Here is a 16951-nt window from a genome sequence, read left to right as displayed (position 1 = left end):
TACTTCAATTACAATGAAGTGCCTAATTGTGCTGAAGTCTTCATGAGAAAGCATATAAATTGTTTTCATCCAGAATCTACCCGTGTAAAGTTTAAAAATCAGCCAGTTTTGTGAAAAACTAAATATTTAATTACATACAGCATATCTGTAACAAGTAAACTTACAGGAGAAGTTTCATGTAAAGGACATCATCACAAATTGCCCTTTTCCTTCTGTTTACACCAAGAATTATATCAGTTATAATCAAGTCCCTTGTTTTTAAGATTAAATATATATCTAACCCAGGAGTTGTTTCCACTTAATCCTTTTCTCTCTATAATGGCTCTCTTGTAGTAAAAAACAAATGTCAAAGAACGAACTTTCTTCACAGTGAAACTGCCACTTATTGCTCATTTCTTAGGGCAAGTTCATGGCATACATTCAGCCACTCCATAAAAGCAACATAATCACACCAGATATATAGTAATGGACTGATTTTGTCCAAACACAAGAAGTTGATCCTAATTAGCATATATGAAGAATTTACTCCTCAAATCCATGCCTATTTCTCATCTATCTCATCCTATATATTTGCCTCTTCCTTCTACTAGCTTGCCCAGCGCAGTTAATTTCACTTTTTCTCACATGCACCAGAGGATGTGATTTTTAAAATCCATGTGCATGAAATATCTCTGGATCTTTAGAAAATATTCAGCAAGAAGGAGAAGATAAAGAACAAAGTGAGGGCAAATGATTCCATCCCTAGATGATTTCATTCTCTCCTATTTCACAACTCATGATGCTATTAGAACAAAACAGAAAATGCTCCTCTCAAACCAATACCCGGCAGTGTGGGAGCCTACAAACTCACCAGCAGCAACATAGAAACCACCGAACAGCCATCACAGCCCCTAGGGTGCGTCGAGGCCATACTTCCTCTCCTAGGCCACTTCCCAGAACTCGGGTCCCAGGACTCCAGGGTCCGTATCTACCCAGCCTTCCAAGGCCCCGGCTCCCTGTGAGGTCATGTTACTATGACCTCACATTCTCAGCAGAGTGTTTACTGTTGGGGTTTCTGTAATGTTTTTACAGCCTCAATAAAAAACAGAATCTAGAACACAAGAGCCAGTGTCTATCAAGGGAATGAAAAACAATGCAGCTCAGCCCTGTGCACACTTGATAAGGCAGACTGGATGACCCCTCTCGGAGGGGACAACACCCCCTTCTGTTCCCCTGAATACACAAGACACTGTCCCTCTAGTCTGCTGAGTATTATTAGATGCTTTTAGTTTAGATGCCCCCTTCTTTACTATAGTTCAATTTTATTTCCCCTATTTTTTGTATTTATCAAATAAATTCTCATAAAGTGTCATCCCTATCATCACTAAGCAAAGAAAGAATTTTCCCCCAAATTCTCCTTGTGTTCTAGGAAATGCTCTAGTGGAGCCTGGACTTCATACTTCCAAGTAAAAGTGGTGACGCTCATCCAAACACTCCATCATCAAATGGGGGTCAGATTGGGAGTCTGATCATGAGGCTTCCTCCTTAAAGACCTCTTTATCATATCAGATTACCACAGTTTCTAGATAAATACCCAGTTATTTGAATTTCAGAGAAGCAAAAAAGAGTGCTCAACAACAAATACTGCATGAAATACATTTATGCTAAAAAGTTATTCACCGTTTATCTGAAATTCAAGTTTAACTGAGCATCCTACATTTTAATCTGGCAACCTTATCTCCTGAAATATTTGTTCTAAATGTAAAGAATGTCAATGAAGGTGTTCCCTGTAGACGGGTATCCTGTTTCACCGATTCCTTCAGTGTTTGTTCTGACTTGCTTCTGCGAAACATTTTGTACCTCTACTCTTTTTCCACGGTACTGGTGCCTATAATCTACCGATCCTTCTCTAACGTCCTCTTGCATATAAAAGGAAACCTCTCTTTTCTTGGCATTTTCACTTCTCCCAGGCTGCCTACTGCCACCATAAATGTGATGATATACCAACTTCACCAAACTCCTGCTCAATATAAAACTTCGTACTCTGCGGCACATTATAAGGTCCTATTAAAGCAGACCCCAATTTCTCTTATATTCATCCTCCGCCATTCCACTCAGGCTTGGGCCAGAGAATCACAAGCTGTTCACATGAGTTTTCCCCATGCTATTCCCTCTGCTGCTCTCAACACCCCACCACCACAGCAAACTGTGCAAACCCTCACTGACCGTCCAGAGCCCAGAGGTCAACAGCTTAAAGACCCACACTGCAGCCAGCACCTTTATTATAGTACTGCCTTTTAAAAACTCCATCTCCCTCACCTGCCTTGGATTCCAGTTTGCATCTATACCACAAGAACAGGGTGAAGTTATTCACCTACCTGTTATAAGAATGCAAGAGCAGAGCATTCTGAGCCCTACTTCCTCCATCCTCCTCTAAAGCATTGCTATCAATGACACATGGCACCAACTTTCTAATTATGAGTAACCCTAGAACATTCTGGATAAACTGATAGTAGTTGATCACAAAAGGCATGTCCTAGTTCCTTCTTTGAACTTTTTTTTATTCTTTAATTTTTTATATAATTGTGGTAATAAAACTGCAACAGAAAAAACTAGGTTCATATATCAAAGCTATCTCTAGCCTGCATTTATAAAGTGCACCCTGAGAATTGTACATAGAAAACAATAGTCACCTTCAATTTTATACACAAGCAGGCAAGGGCAAAGGGCAGGTCAGGAGAATCCCAAATGATGTGTAGAAATGACTTCAGCTGTAAGTACAACGACAAGACAAGGGAGCAGTGTGACTGCTTTGCTGTTCTTCAGGTCGGAGACAGGGACACAGAGCCCCAGAGCCAACAGACAAGAAAGCCAGCCTGAAGCCATCATCCTGTCGGCTGGAAGGAAGTCAGTCAAGGAGAATTCCACGTAAGTGAGATACACAAACACAGAACCCTGTAGAAGGGGAATCCTGTTGACCATTAGCATCTATGGCTTTCACTTCCCAGACCCTGCAGAGATGGTACATAACGTAACCCTGAAAGAAATGTAAATGAGGAACTAGTCAAAACCACCACGGCACCTTCAGGGTGCCACTCACCTAAAGGCTCTAGCACAGCTTCAGCATGTCCTGTGCACCAGCCGCCAGATAAGATGGTCCCTAGGGTGCACTTCACAGTCATACAAGTCAGCAGCATGCTCCATTTTATAGATAGGGGAACTGAGGCCAGAAACTCGCCATGGAGAGTGGGACTGGGCTGCAGAACCCAAGTCTGCACATGCCCCCTCCTGGTCATTCAGCTGCTAGTCAGCTTCTGGGTGGCCTGTCTTTACTGACTGAACAAACGTTTACTAAATTACCTATGACATGAAGGCAATGTTTTAGGTGCTTGTGATACTTCAACAAAACAGAATAAAAATGTTTTATAGCAGGGAAGCTAAAAACAAACAATAAGTAATAAATATGTTAGAAGATAATATTTGCTATGAAAGGAAAACAGAACCAAGAGGGATCAGGAGTCCAGTTTAGGGATAGGGCTGGATACTTTTTAATACATATCCGCATTGAAAAGACAATGTTTCAGAAAGAGGTAGTTAGCCATGACAAGTGAAAAGCATTCCAGGCAGAGAGAACCACCGAGACAAGGTTCAAAGGCTCAGCACGCAGGCTGGATGCAAACAAGCCAAGCCAGTGTGCCTGGGCCCAGGAACAGGAGAGTGTTCAGAAAAGGTTTGGGGAAGAGTATGTGTAGGGTGAAGGTTTCCACATCTTGTCAGTCCACAGAGCCAGTCTAGTGCTTTTTCATGACTCTCCAGGCAAATACCCAAGAGTTCCACTATTAACAGAATTAGAAGTATTTATAGATTACAGATTTACAGTCATACAGATGTATATACTACTTCATAGATTAATAGTATACATTTACTAAGTTATTTGGACTTAATAGCCATTTGAACAAAAGATGCATATAAATTGAAAGAATATATTTTTCTATATTACGTAACCACAATTACTTATCAATACATGTGTGAGTCTATTGGTGACCACACAACTTCTCACACCTTGGCTCAGACAGGAGACTGACATTCATTTTTTCACCACTTAATTTTATATCATGGCAACTAGTGAAAATTCAACGTCATAAAAATATGTGACCAAAATAAACAAGACACAATCTAATGCTGAAACAACCTCAGTCATGTGCTACACAATGACCTTGGTCAATGACAAGCTGCATCACATAGCTGGGTGTGCAGCAGGCTCTGCTGTCTCGGTTTAAGTACACACTGATGTTCATGCCACACAATCCCCAACAAGATGTTTCTCATAACACATCCCTGTGGTTAAGTGATGCCTGACTGTGCCTTGACTAGTCCTCAATACTACTTCAGTGGACTTTAGTAGATCAATTTCCCTTGAAAGTACAGACACCCTGTGAGTTCACTGCTAAGCCCAGATATGGCCACCCTTGGGAGCCACTTGGTGGTTCAAGGCCCTGGTACCACTATGAGGACTTTGGTTTTTATTCTGAGTAAAGTGGCTAATATCGAAGGCATCTGAGCAGATATTTAAGATTTAATTCATTTTTAAGTGTGATCCTTTTGTTGCCTTGAATAGACTGTAGACAATGGGCCGAAACCATTTGGGAGGCACTGCAATTCTCCAGGGAAGAGGTGACTAGGCAGTAGCAGTGGATGTGGCTCCAGGTAGGGTTGATAAGATGATTTGCTAACTAGTCCTGTTGTGAGGTGTGCAAGAACAGAAGTTAATGTTGCAGGCTAAGCAACCTGAAGGGCAAAGCTGCCATCAACCAAGATGGAAAAGACCGAAGTCTGCACAGGTTTGGAGGACAAGCAGTTCAACTTCGACATGTTAACTTCAAGATATGCATCGGGTACCCAAATACATATGTAGCTATGTGAAGCTTTCAGAAGAGACATGTGCCAGGGCCTCACTACAGGGTCTCAGTCTGCCAACTGGGGAAGACCCTGGCTTCCTAAGGCCCAAGATGACTCTGGCATGATGTCAAGATTCTGAGTCACTCCTCTAACCCATAGATAACCGCTAGAGGTCTCAGGAGAGGGAAAGGTAATAATGTTCAGGCTGGGTTTTAACATTTCTGCTTGGAGCATGGAGGGAAAAACGCAGGGAGACAGAGGTGATGGTTTAAAAACCAGCTGGGAAAGGACACTGAAATAGTGTGGCCAAAACAAAAGACCCTGAAATGGAAGTTGGAGCAAATATAAAGGAAAAGCCTGCTTTGCAGAATATTTAGAAGATTCAAACAAACACACACACACTCTCACACACACACACACACACACAATTGAGATGTGTAGAGCTGTGTTCAGAGAGGGTAGAAGGCAATCTCTGACTTAGAACCTCAGTAGAGTGTGAACCAAAAACCAAGAGGATAAACACTTAAGAAGAGCGGGGCTAGAGTGTGCCCACAAAGAGAAACAGGAGACAGAAGGAAAAACAACCGTTAGTCTGTTTCAAAGATAGGCTGAGGGCAAGGGGTGCACAGGTTATCCAAGCAGAGCCGACTGGCAGGCAACCATCACACCTGCAGGAACTCAGCAGAGGCAAGGATTCAGTCCGTGCTGGGAGACAGAGTACCTAGCTATAGCATTGGACATGACTAAGGAACCTTGACATGTGCCAATACAGAAATGTGTCTAGCGCCATCTTCATTCTTCACAATTCACTTCACCAAAGGATGGGGTGGGCCTCCACTGGCTGGGGAAATTCTGCATGTGAATGCCTGGTTTGCCAGAAAGTGACACCAATTAAGAAGATGCTAAACAGAAGTATCTTCTAAAGAGCTCTGGTTAGACTGTCAAAGTTCAAATGCTGGCTCCACTGGTCCCCAGTGTGGGACCTTGGATAAGCTCATTATCCTATGAACCTCACTTTTCTTCAGGTATAAATTGGAAATAATAATCCCAACTTCACGAGGTGCTGTCGAGGAGATTAAATGAAAAGATCCACATAAATGCTGAGTGCAGTGTCTAGCAAGGAGAAAACAATAAGTGCCAGCTGCCAGCATGAATTTCCATCACTTCTACTCCTCACACCATCAAGACTGTGCTTGGTTATTTTGATCATCACGTGAAATAATACACCTGCCAGCGTTTTAGTAATTATAAACCACTACACAAATGCTAGTCGGCATTCAGCAGGAATTACTACTTTATTTACAAGGTCAATTGCTTCACACAAACTCATGTTTAGCCTTCTATATCCCCTAGAAGAGATTGCTACGTACTTATGGTTGAAAGCTGCTTATAAGAGTTGCTACTTCCCTATTTAGCACCATGGTCAAAATTCAGCCTTTGCCACTGAAGAACCTCCTTTGAGTCTCACCTGGAGGTCTTGGCCCCTCCCACTCCACATTTTTTAAACCTCTCATTTTCTCCTTCCACTCAGTGCTGCATTCAGTTTTCCAGAAGAGGGCACCAGTGTGCTAGGCAGTGGTGAAGAAACAAACTCACCAACTGAACAAGACAGACTGTGTTTGTCTCTGAGGCTCCGACTTCCAATAAATATTTGGATTGGACTTTTCAGCCTCCTAGAGGTGCATACTTCCCTGGGAGTGTGATTTGAATGATGCAGATTTTCAATTTTTTTTTTCCTTTTCCTATAGACTAAGTTGTACTCTTCTGAGCTCTCAAATGAGAACATTATTGGTGCAATATGATCAAGTCAACTTTAAAAAAAAATACTACAATGATTTGAAATGCATAATTTGCAAATTTACCCAATGTCTAGCTTGATAACTAAAAGGAAAAAAAATGATGCGGAAATGTTTATATAGTCATTACTTGCACAGAAGCCTCTTTGTGCAGAGAGGAATCAGTGAATCCCAATTCCACTGGTAAGAAAGGGAGTATGAATCACTTGCAGTTTGACTAACTCTCCTGAAATATTCTTAAGATGTTATTGGTTATTCTCTTCTGACCACATTTGTGTTGGGCTGAAGATGTCTTAGTACAACTCATCAGGCATCAGAAGCTGGGCAGCAGAAGTACGAAGAGGCTAACAGAAAGGGTCCAGCACTGGCCAGCTAAGGAATCTAAGAACTTCAGCATAAAATATCTGCAATGGATCCTCCACAGGTAGGCAATCCTCACATGGATAATGGCCACAATTTTATTATTGCAAACAGTTTGTTAAATAGCATACCTATAGGAATCTGCCCTACTTCCTGTCTGGCGCAGGTAAACGCTGCACCTAAAGTTAGTCAGGATGGCTTTCTACTCTGCAAGAAGTGCCAAAGAAGTGGCCAAGTTCTAATTCAAGTTGAACTTTTTGTTGTGCATTTTTAAAATGTATTCTCAATCCCTGCTAGAAGTCTCAACTTAGAATCTTTCTTTTTAATGTAACTTTCTTGGAAATATAAACCTTTAAGGATAAACAACTAAAAATTAACATACTAAATATTAGTATCCTATCCCTAAATTAAACATTATACACATTCAAATATACACTTGTAAATGCACATTTATTTTGATCAAATAGCCCCCTTTCTGATTGGGGTCCCAAATGGCATACTAGTCCACCCAGAGGATGCTAGAAGAGTGCTGCTCTTCTGTTGCCCCCCCCCCCTTTCTCTCCTAATTCATATCTCCTAGGGTACAAATAACTTTCTGGTTATATATCATCTGATCTTAACCATCTCTATGGTGAATTCTACCCACTTGCAATTCTTATAATGTCCTTGCCATCCTGAACAGGCTCTGCTGCACTCCTTGGAGTGCTCAGGACTTCAGGTGTGCTCTGTAATGTCCCTTTCTGGCTGAAGCATCCCCTACACACTTGCACTCTGCACACTGCCCAAGGTTTCTACCACAACAGCCTGACAGCAAATCCTAATATTGAGTTTCCCCCCTAAGCCAACTGATTTAACTAATTTGTATCTGAGATTAAAAAGATTTCTTGGATTTGCTTAAAATTTTTGTAGGGCATGTGTGTGTGTGCATTATTGGGGATGGAACCTGGGACCTTGAGCAGGCTAGGCAAGCACGCTATTACTGAGCTACATCCCCCCCCCCTTTCCCTTAAGTGCAAATTCAGAGGAAGAATTAATATCCTAGCTAAAGGGCAAGTACCAGATCATTCCATTAGGAAATACAATCCTATCCCTGTCCCTTCTAGCTTTCATTCTTTAAAATATTCCACCTTATCTGGAGGGATCAAAAGGCCCATTCTGTCCTAGAGCTGTGGGAATAACAGGGCACTTTTCCACTCTTTTATTACCTTTGTGACTGGGTTTTAAAAAACCTCCATAAATATTTTTGTGATGCTATGTAGAAACATTTTTAGAATATTTACTGTGCTTCATACACTATTCTAAGCACTTCACATTAACTCAACCTCATTGTCCCTATGACAGGTACCATCATTCACATTTTACCAAGAAGGAAACAGAGTAGTTAAGAAACTTCACCAAGGTCACAGTGCTAGTCAGTGGTAAAGCTGGGACTAGAGTGCATGCTGGACAGCTACAAAGTGCCAGCTCTTAACACAGCTGGGTGGCCTTTCTCTTATTTACAATAAATAGGTTATACTTCAGGCATGACTTCTGCATATAGAAATGTATCTACTTCTTAAGGTCATATGATTAAATGTGTTAGTTTGACTGCACAATTAAATGTACACACCAAATCTGCACAAATATTATATGCTGGGCACACTTCTAAGAGCTAGGAATGCAGCCCCGCCCTTCTGAAGTTGTACCTTCTAATAAAAAGGGACAATAAATCAACCAGAAGGCGGTCCTCCCTTTAACCTTTCTATGAGTATTTGTTGAATACAGCTGGCTCGTTCCCATCTACAGGTTTAGTACCCACAGGTTCCATCAACCAGGGACTGAAAATACTCTGGAAGAAAAAACCTGCATCTTCTCTGAACATGTACAGACTTTTTTTTTCCTCTCATTTCCTAAACAGTGCAGTATAGCAACTTAGCATTTACACTGTATTAGGCATTATAAGTAGAGATGATTTAAAGTACAGGGGAAGTTATGCACAGATTATATGCAAATATTACACCATTTTATATCAGGAACTTAACCACCCTCAGATTTGGGTATCCATGGCGGGTCCTGGAACCAGTCCCCCCACCATTATAGGACAACTGTACCTGAATCACAGTTAAAATATTAAAGCATCAATAGACAAGCAAAAGCCTTGCTTACCTTCAGACAGTGATTGGGGTAAATGCCTTAAAGATAAATGCAGCTGGGGAAGGAAGTGGGGAGCCTGGGTGGGAGCTGCTATTTCATTCAATGCATGGAGAATGTTCCAATTGACTATAAAACTGAAGAAACTAAGAGAGTCTTGCAAGATACCTCCAGAAGAAACACAAAGGCAGGACCATGTTTGGCAAGTTCAAGGGTCAGCAGAGACTCCTGCACAGCTGCAGAGGAGCAAGCAAGGGGCAGAAATGGAGTTGAAGAAGTTGCAGGGTCTGAATTCACTTACAATTCCAAATAAGTCGTTTAGAAGCCCCAAAATCAACTGCCAGGACCCCAACATCCATAGTAAGAATAGGCAGCACTTACCAAAGGCGATGTCTTAGGCACACCTTAGCTGTCAGCATTAGTGGGCTCTTCTCAGTACCTCCTCAACTTCCCCAACTCTTCCCCAATCCTCAGTAGCATCTAAGGACCGAAATCCGCCTCTTGCCTAACCACCATGCAGCAGAAAGATCCGTGGCACACTCTCCAGCACTGACCCCAGAGGCTGGTCTGACTACTGTAAGCCTGAATCCACTAATCGCATTTCTATCACAGTGCCTTGGACAAAGGCCAGCTCTTAACAAGTACTCAAAAGGGTCTCAAATCAAATTGCAGCAAATTGAAAAGTTAATGGCTGTATGTTAAAAATCAACACATCTAAAAACTTCAGTGGATGTATGAAGATAACCATTAGGATGTTTCCTCTCATGAACCTACATAAGAAGTGGAAAGTTTTGACCAAGTTTTATTGTAATATTCTCATTATAGAATCTAGATAATCTAACCAGTGGGAAACGTTTGCCAATGAGGTCACTGCACTTTCTCTGGATGTTTTTCTCAGATTCTAGTTTTTTGTTGTTGTTTGTTTAGTGTTGTTTTACAATGGGGAGCAAATGTGACAAACAGACAACAGCAAAGTAGGCAGAACATAGGGTGAGGACTGAGAGGAAATTTGATTTTTAATATTTGTATGTAGAAAAGTAAAGGCATGATTACTAAATACAAAGATGAAATACATTAGTTTGTGTTTTGGTTTTTAAGTACCGGGTACTATCCTGAGTACCACAAAAAAAGAAGAAAAAATACCATTGCCAATTTCTAAGCTTGGAATGTACCTAGGTAACTACTTTTACACCAATTTCTTCCTATCTACACTACTATATTTTAAAATAGTTACCAATTTTTAGGAAACTATGTATCATCTTAGTTTGTGTTTTGATTTTTTACACTACAACTTCCTAAAATCAAACCACCTGCAATGGGAGGGGGAAAGAGACTTCTCTGTTCATTGCTAACTATAACTCCATTTTAAAGTAGTCTGGCATTTTTAAAATTAAAATCATGTGATTAGGGAGGTAGAAAGAATTTAGTGACATAAGCTGGAACAAATTCAGTTATCGAACACGAAACAGGACAATCTGCTCTGCAAACAAGCTAAGAATTAAAGGGATCCAGGATTTAGTGGTGTGCTTCCTCCAGGAAGATCAGAAGGCCTTTAAAATCAGATGGAAAGAAGGGATATCTCATATTCTGGCTTCCTACCGCATGACAAGCTCTTTACACATAATCATCTCTTTTTAATGACAATCAGAACTTCCTAGCCCAGTTTCCTCATGTAAACTTTTAAAAGGCATCCCTCTGGACAGATGAATTACAAAACACGTCCCCCTTTAATAAATGTTTTAGGGGGAAAAAAAAATCCTTGCCAGGGTTTATATCTGAACAAGCAGAATTCTACTTCTTGAAGATCCTTGAATTAGTCCAGAGAAATTATTCTGTAATTAGGACAATCACCTACCTTTAGGCTATGTGGCATTAAGAAAGCAAAATGCTGAACTTCCAAGCAGCAAGCACCCAACAGCTCAGTCTCACAGGAAAATAACAGATGACCAGAATAGGAATCCTGATTCCTGATCCAACCTTTTTTGTCCACTGTCCCGCTGTCTGGAGCCAGAGCTGACCAGGTAAATAGGCGGCAAAGTCAGCGTTCCCAGTCTCAATTTCTTGGTAAGTATTTTTCAAGAAAACTAAAAAGGACAGAGTCCAGTCAGGGGAAAGGGGTGTCCATCCAAAGGTTCAGAAACCTAGTAAAGATACGGATGGTGTCAGAGGCAGTGCAAACCAGCTTGCACTCCAAAAGGTACTCTTCAGAACCAGACTATGAGCTGCTCACAAAGGGAGGGGCCACCAAGAGAACCAGAGACACTACTGAACAAGACCCCCCATCTACACCCCTCCACTGGGCATCACAGAGATGAGGCAAAACTATATATACAAATACTTGCTTCATCAATGCCTACACGTATTTCTTCCTTCCCATTTCAAAGCTTCTGAAATGAGGATGGTTTCTCATGCAGCAAGCAGCGTAAACCCTGTCAGCCAGGTACACTGGATGATGTTCATTTCCTAGGTGTGAAGGAAAATCTAATCTTGACAATTCATGTTCATGATGCCTTCAAAAGGATTGTGCTACGAGTTGGTATTATGTATGCAAAAAAGAAACTAAAACAAGTCTTATTTTGTATGTAAGAATCTGGAAGTTTAAGAATTAGCATTAAACACTGTAAGTCTTGAAAAGCATTGCATGATAGTTCATTGGTACCATATTATTTCCTGGCAGTAAACTCTTGATTTATCTACCCATCACCAGCATCTCAGATTTTAAAAATGCTATACCAATTCACTTTTACTAGCTGCTTTAAAATTCCATTTTTTAATTTACATTTGATTTTTAACAAGACTACTCCATTTCCTTATTCATTTATGGATTATGATAGTCAAGCAATGGTGGCACACAGTTCTTTGCTTTCTACCCCTGTTTTGGGCATCCTAAGTTATTTTGAAATTCTGGTTTTTATTATTTATTTCTAAAGATTTATGGACAATTCCTTGAACATTTAAAAATTCCATTGTAGCCAAATTAGAATATGTTCAAAAGTAATACCAAATGTGAATTTGATATCAACATACCTTATATATAATCAGAGATATTATAAATTATTGTATAACGGTGTATTAAGAATTGTAATTCAAAATAATAAACAATAATGAAAAAAGCAATACTACTGTCCTTAGTACACTAATACATTTGAGATATTAAAATTCTACTTCTCCATTTTCAAAAATAATCACACAAAGTTTCTACAACACCACCCTTCCAGATTCCTTATCAGAGAAAACAGAAAATTAAGCATGTGAATTAGTTAAGATCAGTATTTATAACCAACATTACATTTAATTAAAGTCAAATGAAAACTTTGATTTTTCCTAACAAAATGATTGTTGCTTTTCTCACCCTTTGAATAAGTTCTATGAAAATCAAGATTATTTCTCCAGCTAATTCAGATACTGCTGCAGATAAGATGAAGTAGCCATGGTACCTTAAGTCTAAACTTGTGGCCTCTACCCCTCCCTAACATCCCCACCCCGACTCCTACCCCTATATACACACCAAAGCTCAGATTCCAGAGAGATTTTGAACTTCTACATCCTTGGCTTGAGGCAATTATCATTTATTTTCATTTGCAATCTAGTCCATCATCTTGAACTTTATATTGTGAAGAGAGGCAACCAAAAACAAAACCAAGTTTCCTGGAGGACAAATAACCTCCATACTATAAGAAAATACTAAGGGCAAGCAATCCGAGTGTTCTGTAATTCCTCAGCCCCACAATGCAGCAAGAACACGCAAGCCCTCCTCAGGTAAGAGGTCAGACTGAAGGCTAGTCCTTCAGAAGGACGTGTCCTCCTTACCTTGATGAAACCTGGGGGTGGGCTGCTTGTGGCTGGTTCCAGGTTTTGTTTGCTGACTATTTACTTCCACTCTACACAGAGCACAACCTTTACGAAGCACATACTCATGCTTCTGCTCAGCAGTTAGATACACACAATACAATGCTTTTGTACCACAGAAACCTGGCTCACAGAAGGGGCCACAGGAAGATTGCAGGTGCCCCGAATCCAACCCATGGCCCCGGCTGAGTAAGCACTAGACTTACTCAGAGAACAAAAGCACACATTAAGAAGCTCTGACCCTCTGTGACTATTTAAATGGAAGTCACATGCAGGGCCCTATAAAGATCTGTCCTCTCCCATTCCAGCTCCTCAAAAGGCACCAACTGGGGCTTCCTCACAGCAGAGCAAACCTGTGTGTCTTCTTTTTCAAATCAGCCCACCTGCTGGATGCACTCCAACACCCCTTCGCCCAAGCAGGGGATGAACATCCTTAAGAGCAATATTCCACCTCATACGACTAAATCAGAAACATCGTCAAACAACTTTTAAAATGGCGAGAGCCAGTGATCTGGCTGTGATGCCCTGTGTCTGACCGTCTCTCCTGTGCCAGTTCTCCCTAGTGACAGTCTCTGCTTCCTGACCTACATGCCGCAAGGTGTCGGCGTGAACCACTTAGCAATTCCCTACCTGCAGCAAGATGCTGTGTATCAGAGATGGACCTAGAAAAAAGCTTGCACTCACATTTTGTGACTTTCAGAGAACATGAACACTTCAGAATGAAATTCATCATGGAAGCATAACATGCTGACCTCATTAGCATATATTGACCCCATCCATTTCTCATCTTTCATTAGAATATTTGCTTAGCCATCCCACTCCCGGTACCACCCAACGCCTCTCCAGCCCATATGCTCACCTGAAAGGGAGGAATCAAGGCAAACAGCTATGCCAAGTTTTGGCTTAAGCTTCAGTTTTTCAATTTTATTTATGAGGTATATAAGTAATATAACTTAAGTTGTAGAAACAAAGAGAGAGGTAGGCAAGGGGACAAAAATTAAAAAAAAAAAAATGATCTATAGCTGGAAAAATGCCCAAGAAACCACAATGAACCTACCAGTCTGGGACTTCCACTTGAAGGATTTGCTCCTTCCTTTGGAGTCAGTAGAAAACAGAATTCACTGTGGCAGCATTTTTAAAATTCATTTTAAAATATCTCCTCAACTGTATAGTCAAATCACTGAGACAGTGCTGGTTTCACATTCGGAATTCCTATCATCAGAAGGAGGGCTAAAAGAACCTAAAAACCCCCCAATCAATTCACACAGGTCCCACCAGAAGCACTTTACCCCAGATGCTTGAAAGGAGGCCAGTGTCAGTAATAGCAAAGGTGTGATCCTCCCCGTCTCCCATCCACCAGAGGCATCAGGGTCCTGTTCGGCAGGGGATCAGACAGGCACAGGAGATCCTAAATCCTGCAACTGGCTACAGTACAATGTCACCAACTCCAAGTCACCCAAGAGATGACGTTTTGGCACCTTGTCACAGTGTTATCACATGCTAGTCGCTTCATAGCAACCAAAATACTTCCAGAAGTAACCCGCATTGATACTGCTGAGAACTTGCCAGAGGTCAGAAGCAAGCTCATTATTACACATGCACACATTACTCTGTTTTCCCTCCTTACAATTACAGACGGTGCTTACACTAAACACGCATACAACCCTACCTGTATTCACAAATACCTAATACTCTGGGAAGAAGACCTAGAATGCACTATAAAATTAAAGGAAGAAAAATGTAAGACTCAGAGGCTAACTTCCCCACAGATACAAAGCAGTACTTGAACCATTCCTACCTGTCTTCAATCCTGAAGTACTTTCCACAGTGAGCGATCCACTGTCTTAAAACAGATCTAAATCAAACCCAAAGAACATGGATTTGAAGGCTCTAACAGACCTCCAAATTATGTTCCCTTTCTCAGCCTCAAGTTCCTCACCTACAAATGATGCAGTTCAAAATATCTGCCTTAAAAGGTTACCATGAAGATTACTAGATAAAAATCAGTCACTCAAATAGTTAATTTTTAAGATTTTAATGACTTCTGCCCCCCAGAATTCTTGATTTTGCAAAATAGAAATAGAAGAAAATGTCCCCTGCACCTCCCCTAAATAGATTCAAGGGCCATCTATTTATCAGTGCTTAAAACACACACTTTACCATGTACAATAAATGCCACAAAGAAATTTGTTGTGTTTGGGGGTAGCGATTAATAAAGTGGAGACAAAGATGGCTTTTTTGTTCAGTACCTGACTGCAACACAGATACCCTGAAGAGACTAACTAAACTTCTAAACATAGCATCCGTAACATCCAGCACATCAACCCCATGTGCCAGGAAGTACACGTCAAACATCACCCTTTTACCCCCACAAAACCCTAGTATTTCAGGCGCTGAAACATTAGAGCTATTAAAAACACACTCATGCGTGTGCATACCCCATCTCTTTTAACTTGGCAGCAGTTCTGAAACTTACTTAACCATGAACACTTCTGTGCCAGCAACATCTATTAACACCTACAGAAAAGAAATCTGGGACCCCCACTTCACTGCCCTGATGTAGTATCCTAATGCAGCATATGACAGACTTATGCTGGCAATAGAACTACTTAGGAAATTGGTGAAGGTAACTTTTCCAGTCCCATCTTGGACCTAAAGTTTTAGAACCAATGGGTCAATTCCATTCCAAGAAACATCCCAGGCTATAACAAATTTAGAGAACTGCTGCTGAGGTTCAGAGTTGCCAGTTGCCTCTTGTTGCAATGGATGCTGCCACTTTCAAACTTCAATGTCTCTGAGAGCAACATCAGTTACTGAGCATCCACACCCCTTGCCGGGCACAATAGGAATAAAGAGCAATATATAGCTCCCAACATTCAGGATTTCACAGCCCAGGCAACAAAGAGAAACTCTGTTCAAATAACACAAGCAAGACAGAAAATATGAAGCAGCTAGTACTTTACCTGAGGATGTTATACCAAAAGATGGCACTTACCAGACACACAGAGCTGAAAGAAAGGTTCTCCCAGTCCAGGGAATGGTGCACAAAGGCACAAAGTTGTAAAACCACCACCACAGGGCTCGTCCAGGGCACCGACATAGGCCGGTGTCACTAGATTACAGAGTGGAGAAAGGACAGCAAGAGGTGGGTGGGGGATGCTTAGGAATGGAACCAGAGGAAGATCAAAAGTGGATAAGAAAAAAAATCAAGTCTGAGAGAGATAACTAAGTGATATTATGGAAGGTGTCTAGATGAAATGAGTTGGAAGTTATAAAGTGCTTAAAACAGCATCAAGGAAATCAGAGGGTGAGACTGAAGATATGGGTCCACTTAGAAGATCACTGCCAAATCCAGAAGAGACGAAAGAACTCCAGGCAAGGTATGAATACAGAGCCAACAGAGCAAAATGGTAAGAAAGTAGTAAGACTGGTACAATTTGGCGATCACACATGGGACCCTAAGGCAAGGCAGAACTGAGGCAGACTCCAAGACTTCAGACTTGGACAACGGGGTGGATCAAGTCAGCCAGCTTTGAACCAAAATAAATATGTCTGTTTTAGGAAGGCAGTAGATAACATGTCTGACTTTAAGAAACCCTGATATTTCACATAATTAAATCACTTGGGTCTCATACACTCCTTGTAAGGTTTATACTTATTTTACAATAAAAGACTCAGAGGCTAATAAGATATTCCTTAACTCACATAATTAAAAGTTGCAGGCAGCATAACCATAAGCCAAGTCCTATGACTCCTTGGTTCATGGTAATTTCCCCTTCACAGATTTGCCAGAGGAAAGATCATTCTCCTACCCTAGCTTTCTACTTCTTCTAAAACCAACTATAGCAGCCATCAAAAATTCCTTTAAGAAATTAGTTTTTGTTTGTTTTGCTGAACTGGGATGCTCTACCACTGAGCTACACCCCCAGTCCTTTTTA

At 41.0% G+C, this 16951-nt stretch overlaps 1 protein-coding gene across 6 annotated transcripts in view; it reads right to left on the bottom strand.

Annotated features, from left to right (window-relative positions):
• Psd3 (pleckstrin and Sec7 domain containing 3) overlaps positions 1-16951 on the bottom strand; it is a 567268-nt gene that overhangs the window by 230147 nt on the left and 320170 nt on the right. The window contains exon 1 of one of the 6 annotated variants that reach the window (XM_048801657.1): positions 851-1092. The exons of the other annotated variants lie outside the window; for them this stretch is intronic. Within the exon in view, the coding sequence (XP_048657614.1) occupies positions 851-882 (32 nt within the window). The 5' untranslated portion in view covers positions 883-1092. Of the gene's footprint in view, positions 1-850; positions 1093-16951 lie in introns of those variants that run through there. 6 annotated transcript variants of the gene reach the window in all.

This window comes from Marmota marmota, unplaced genomic scaffold, assembly GCF_001458135.2.
Source record: "Marmota marmota marmota unplaced genomic scaffold, marMar, whole genome shotgun sequence".
In the NCBI taxonomy this organism is placed as follows: Eukaryota; Metazoa; Chordata; class Mammalia; order Rodentia; family Sciuridae; genus Marmota; species Marmota marmota.
Note: the sequence above shows the minus strand (reverse complement) of the source record. Positions and strands in the feature narration are given on the sequence as shown.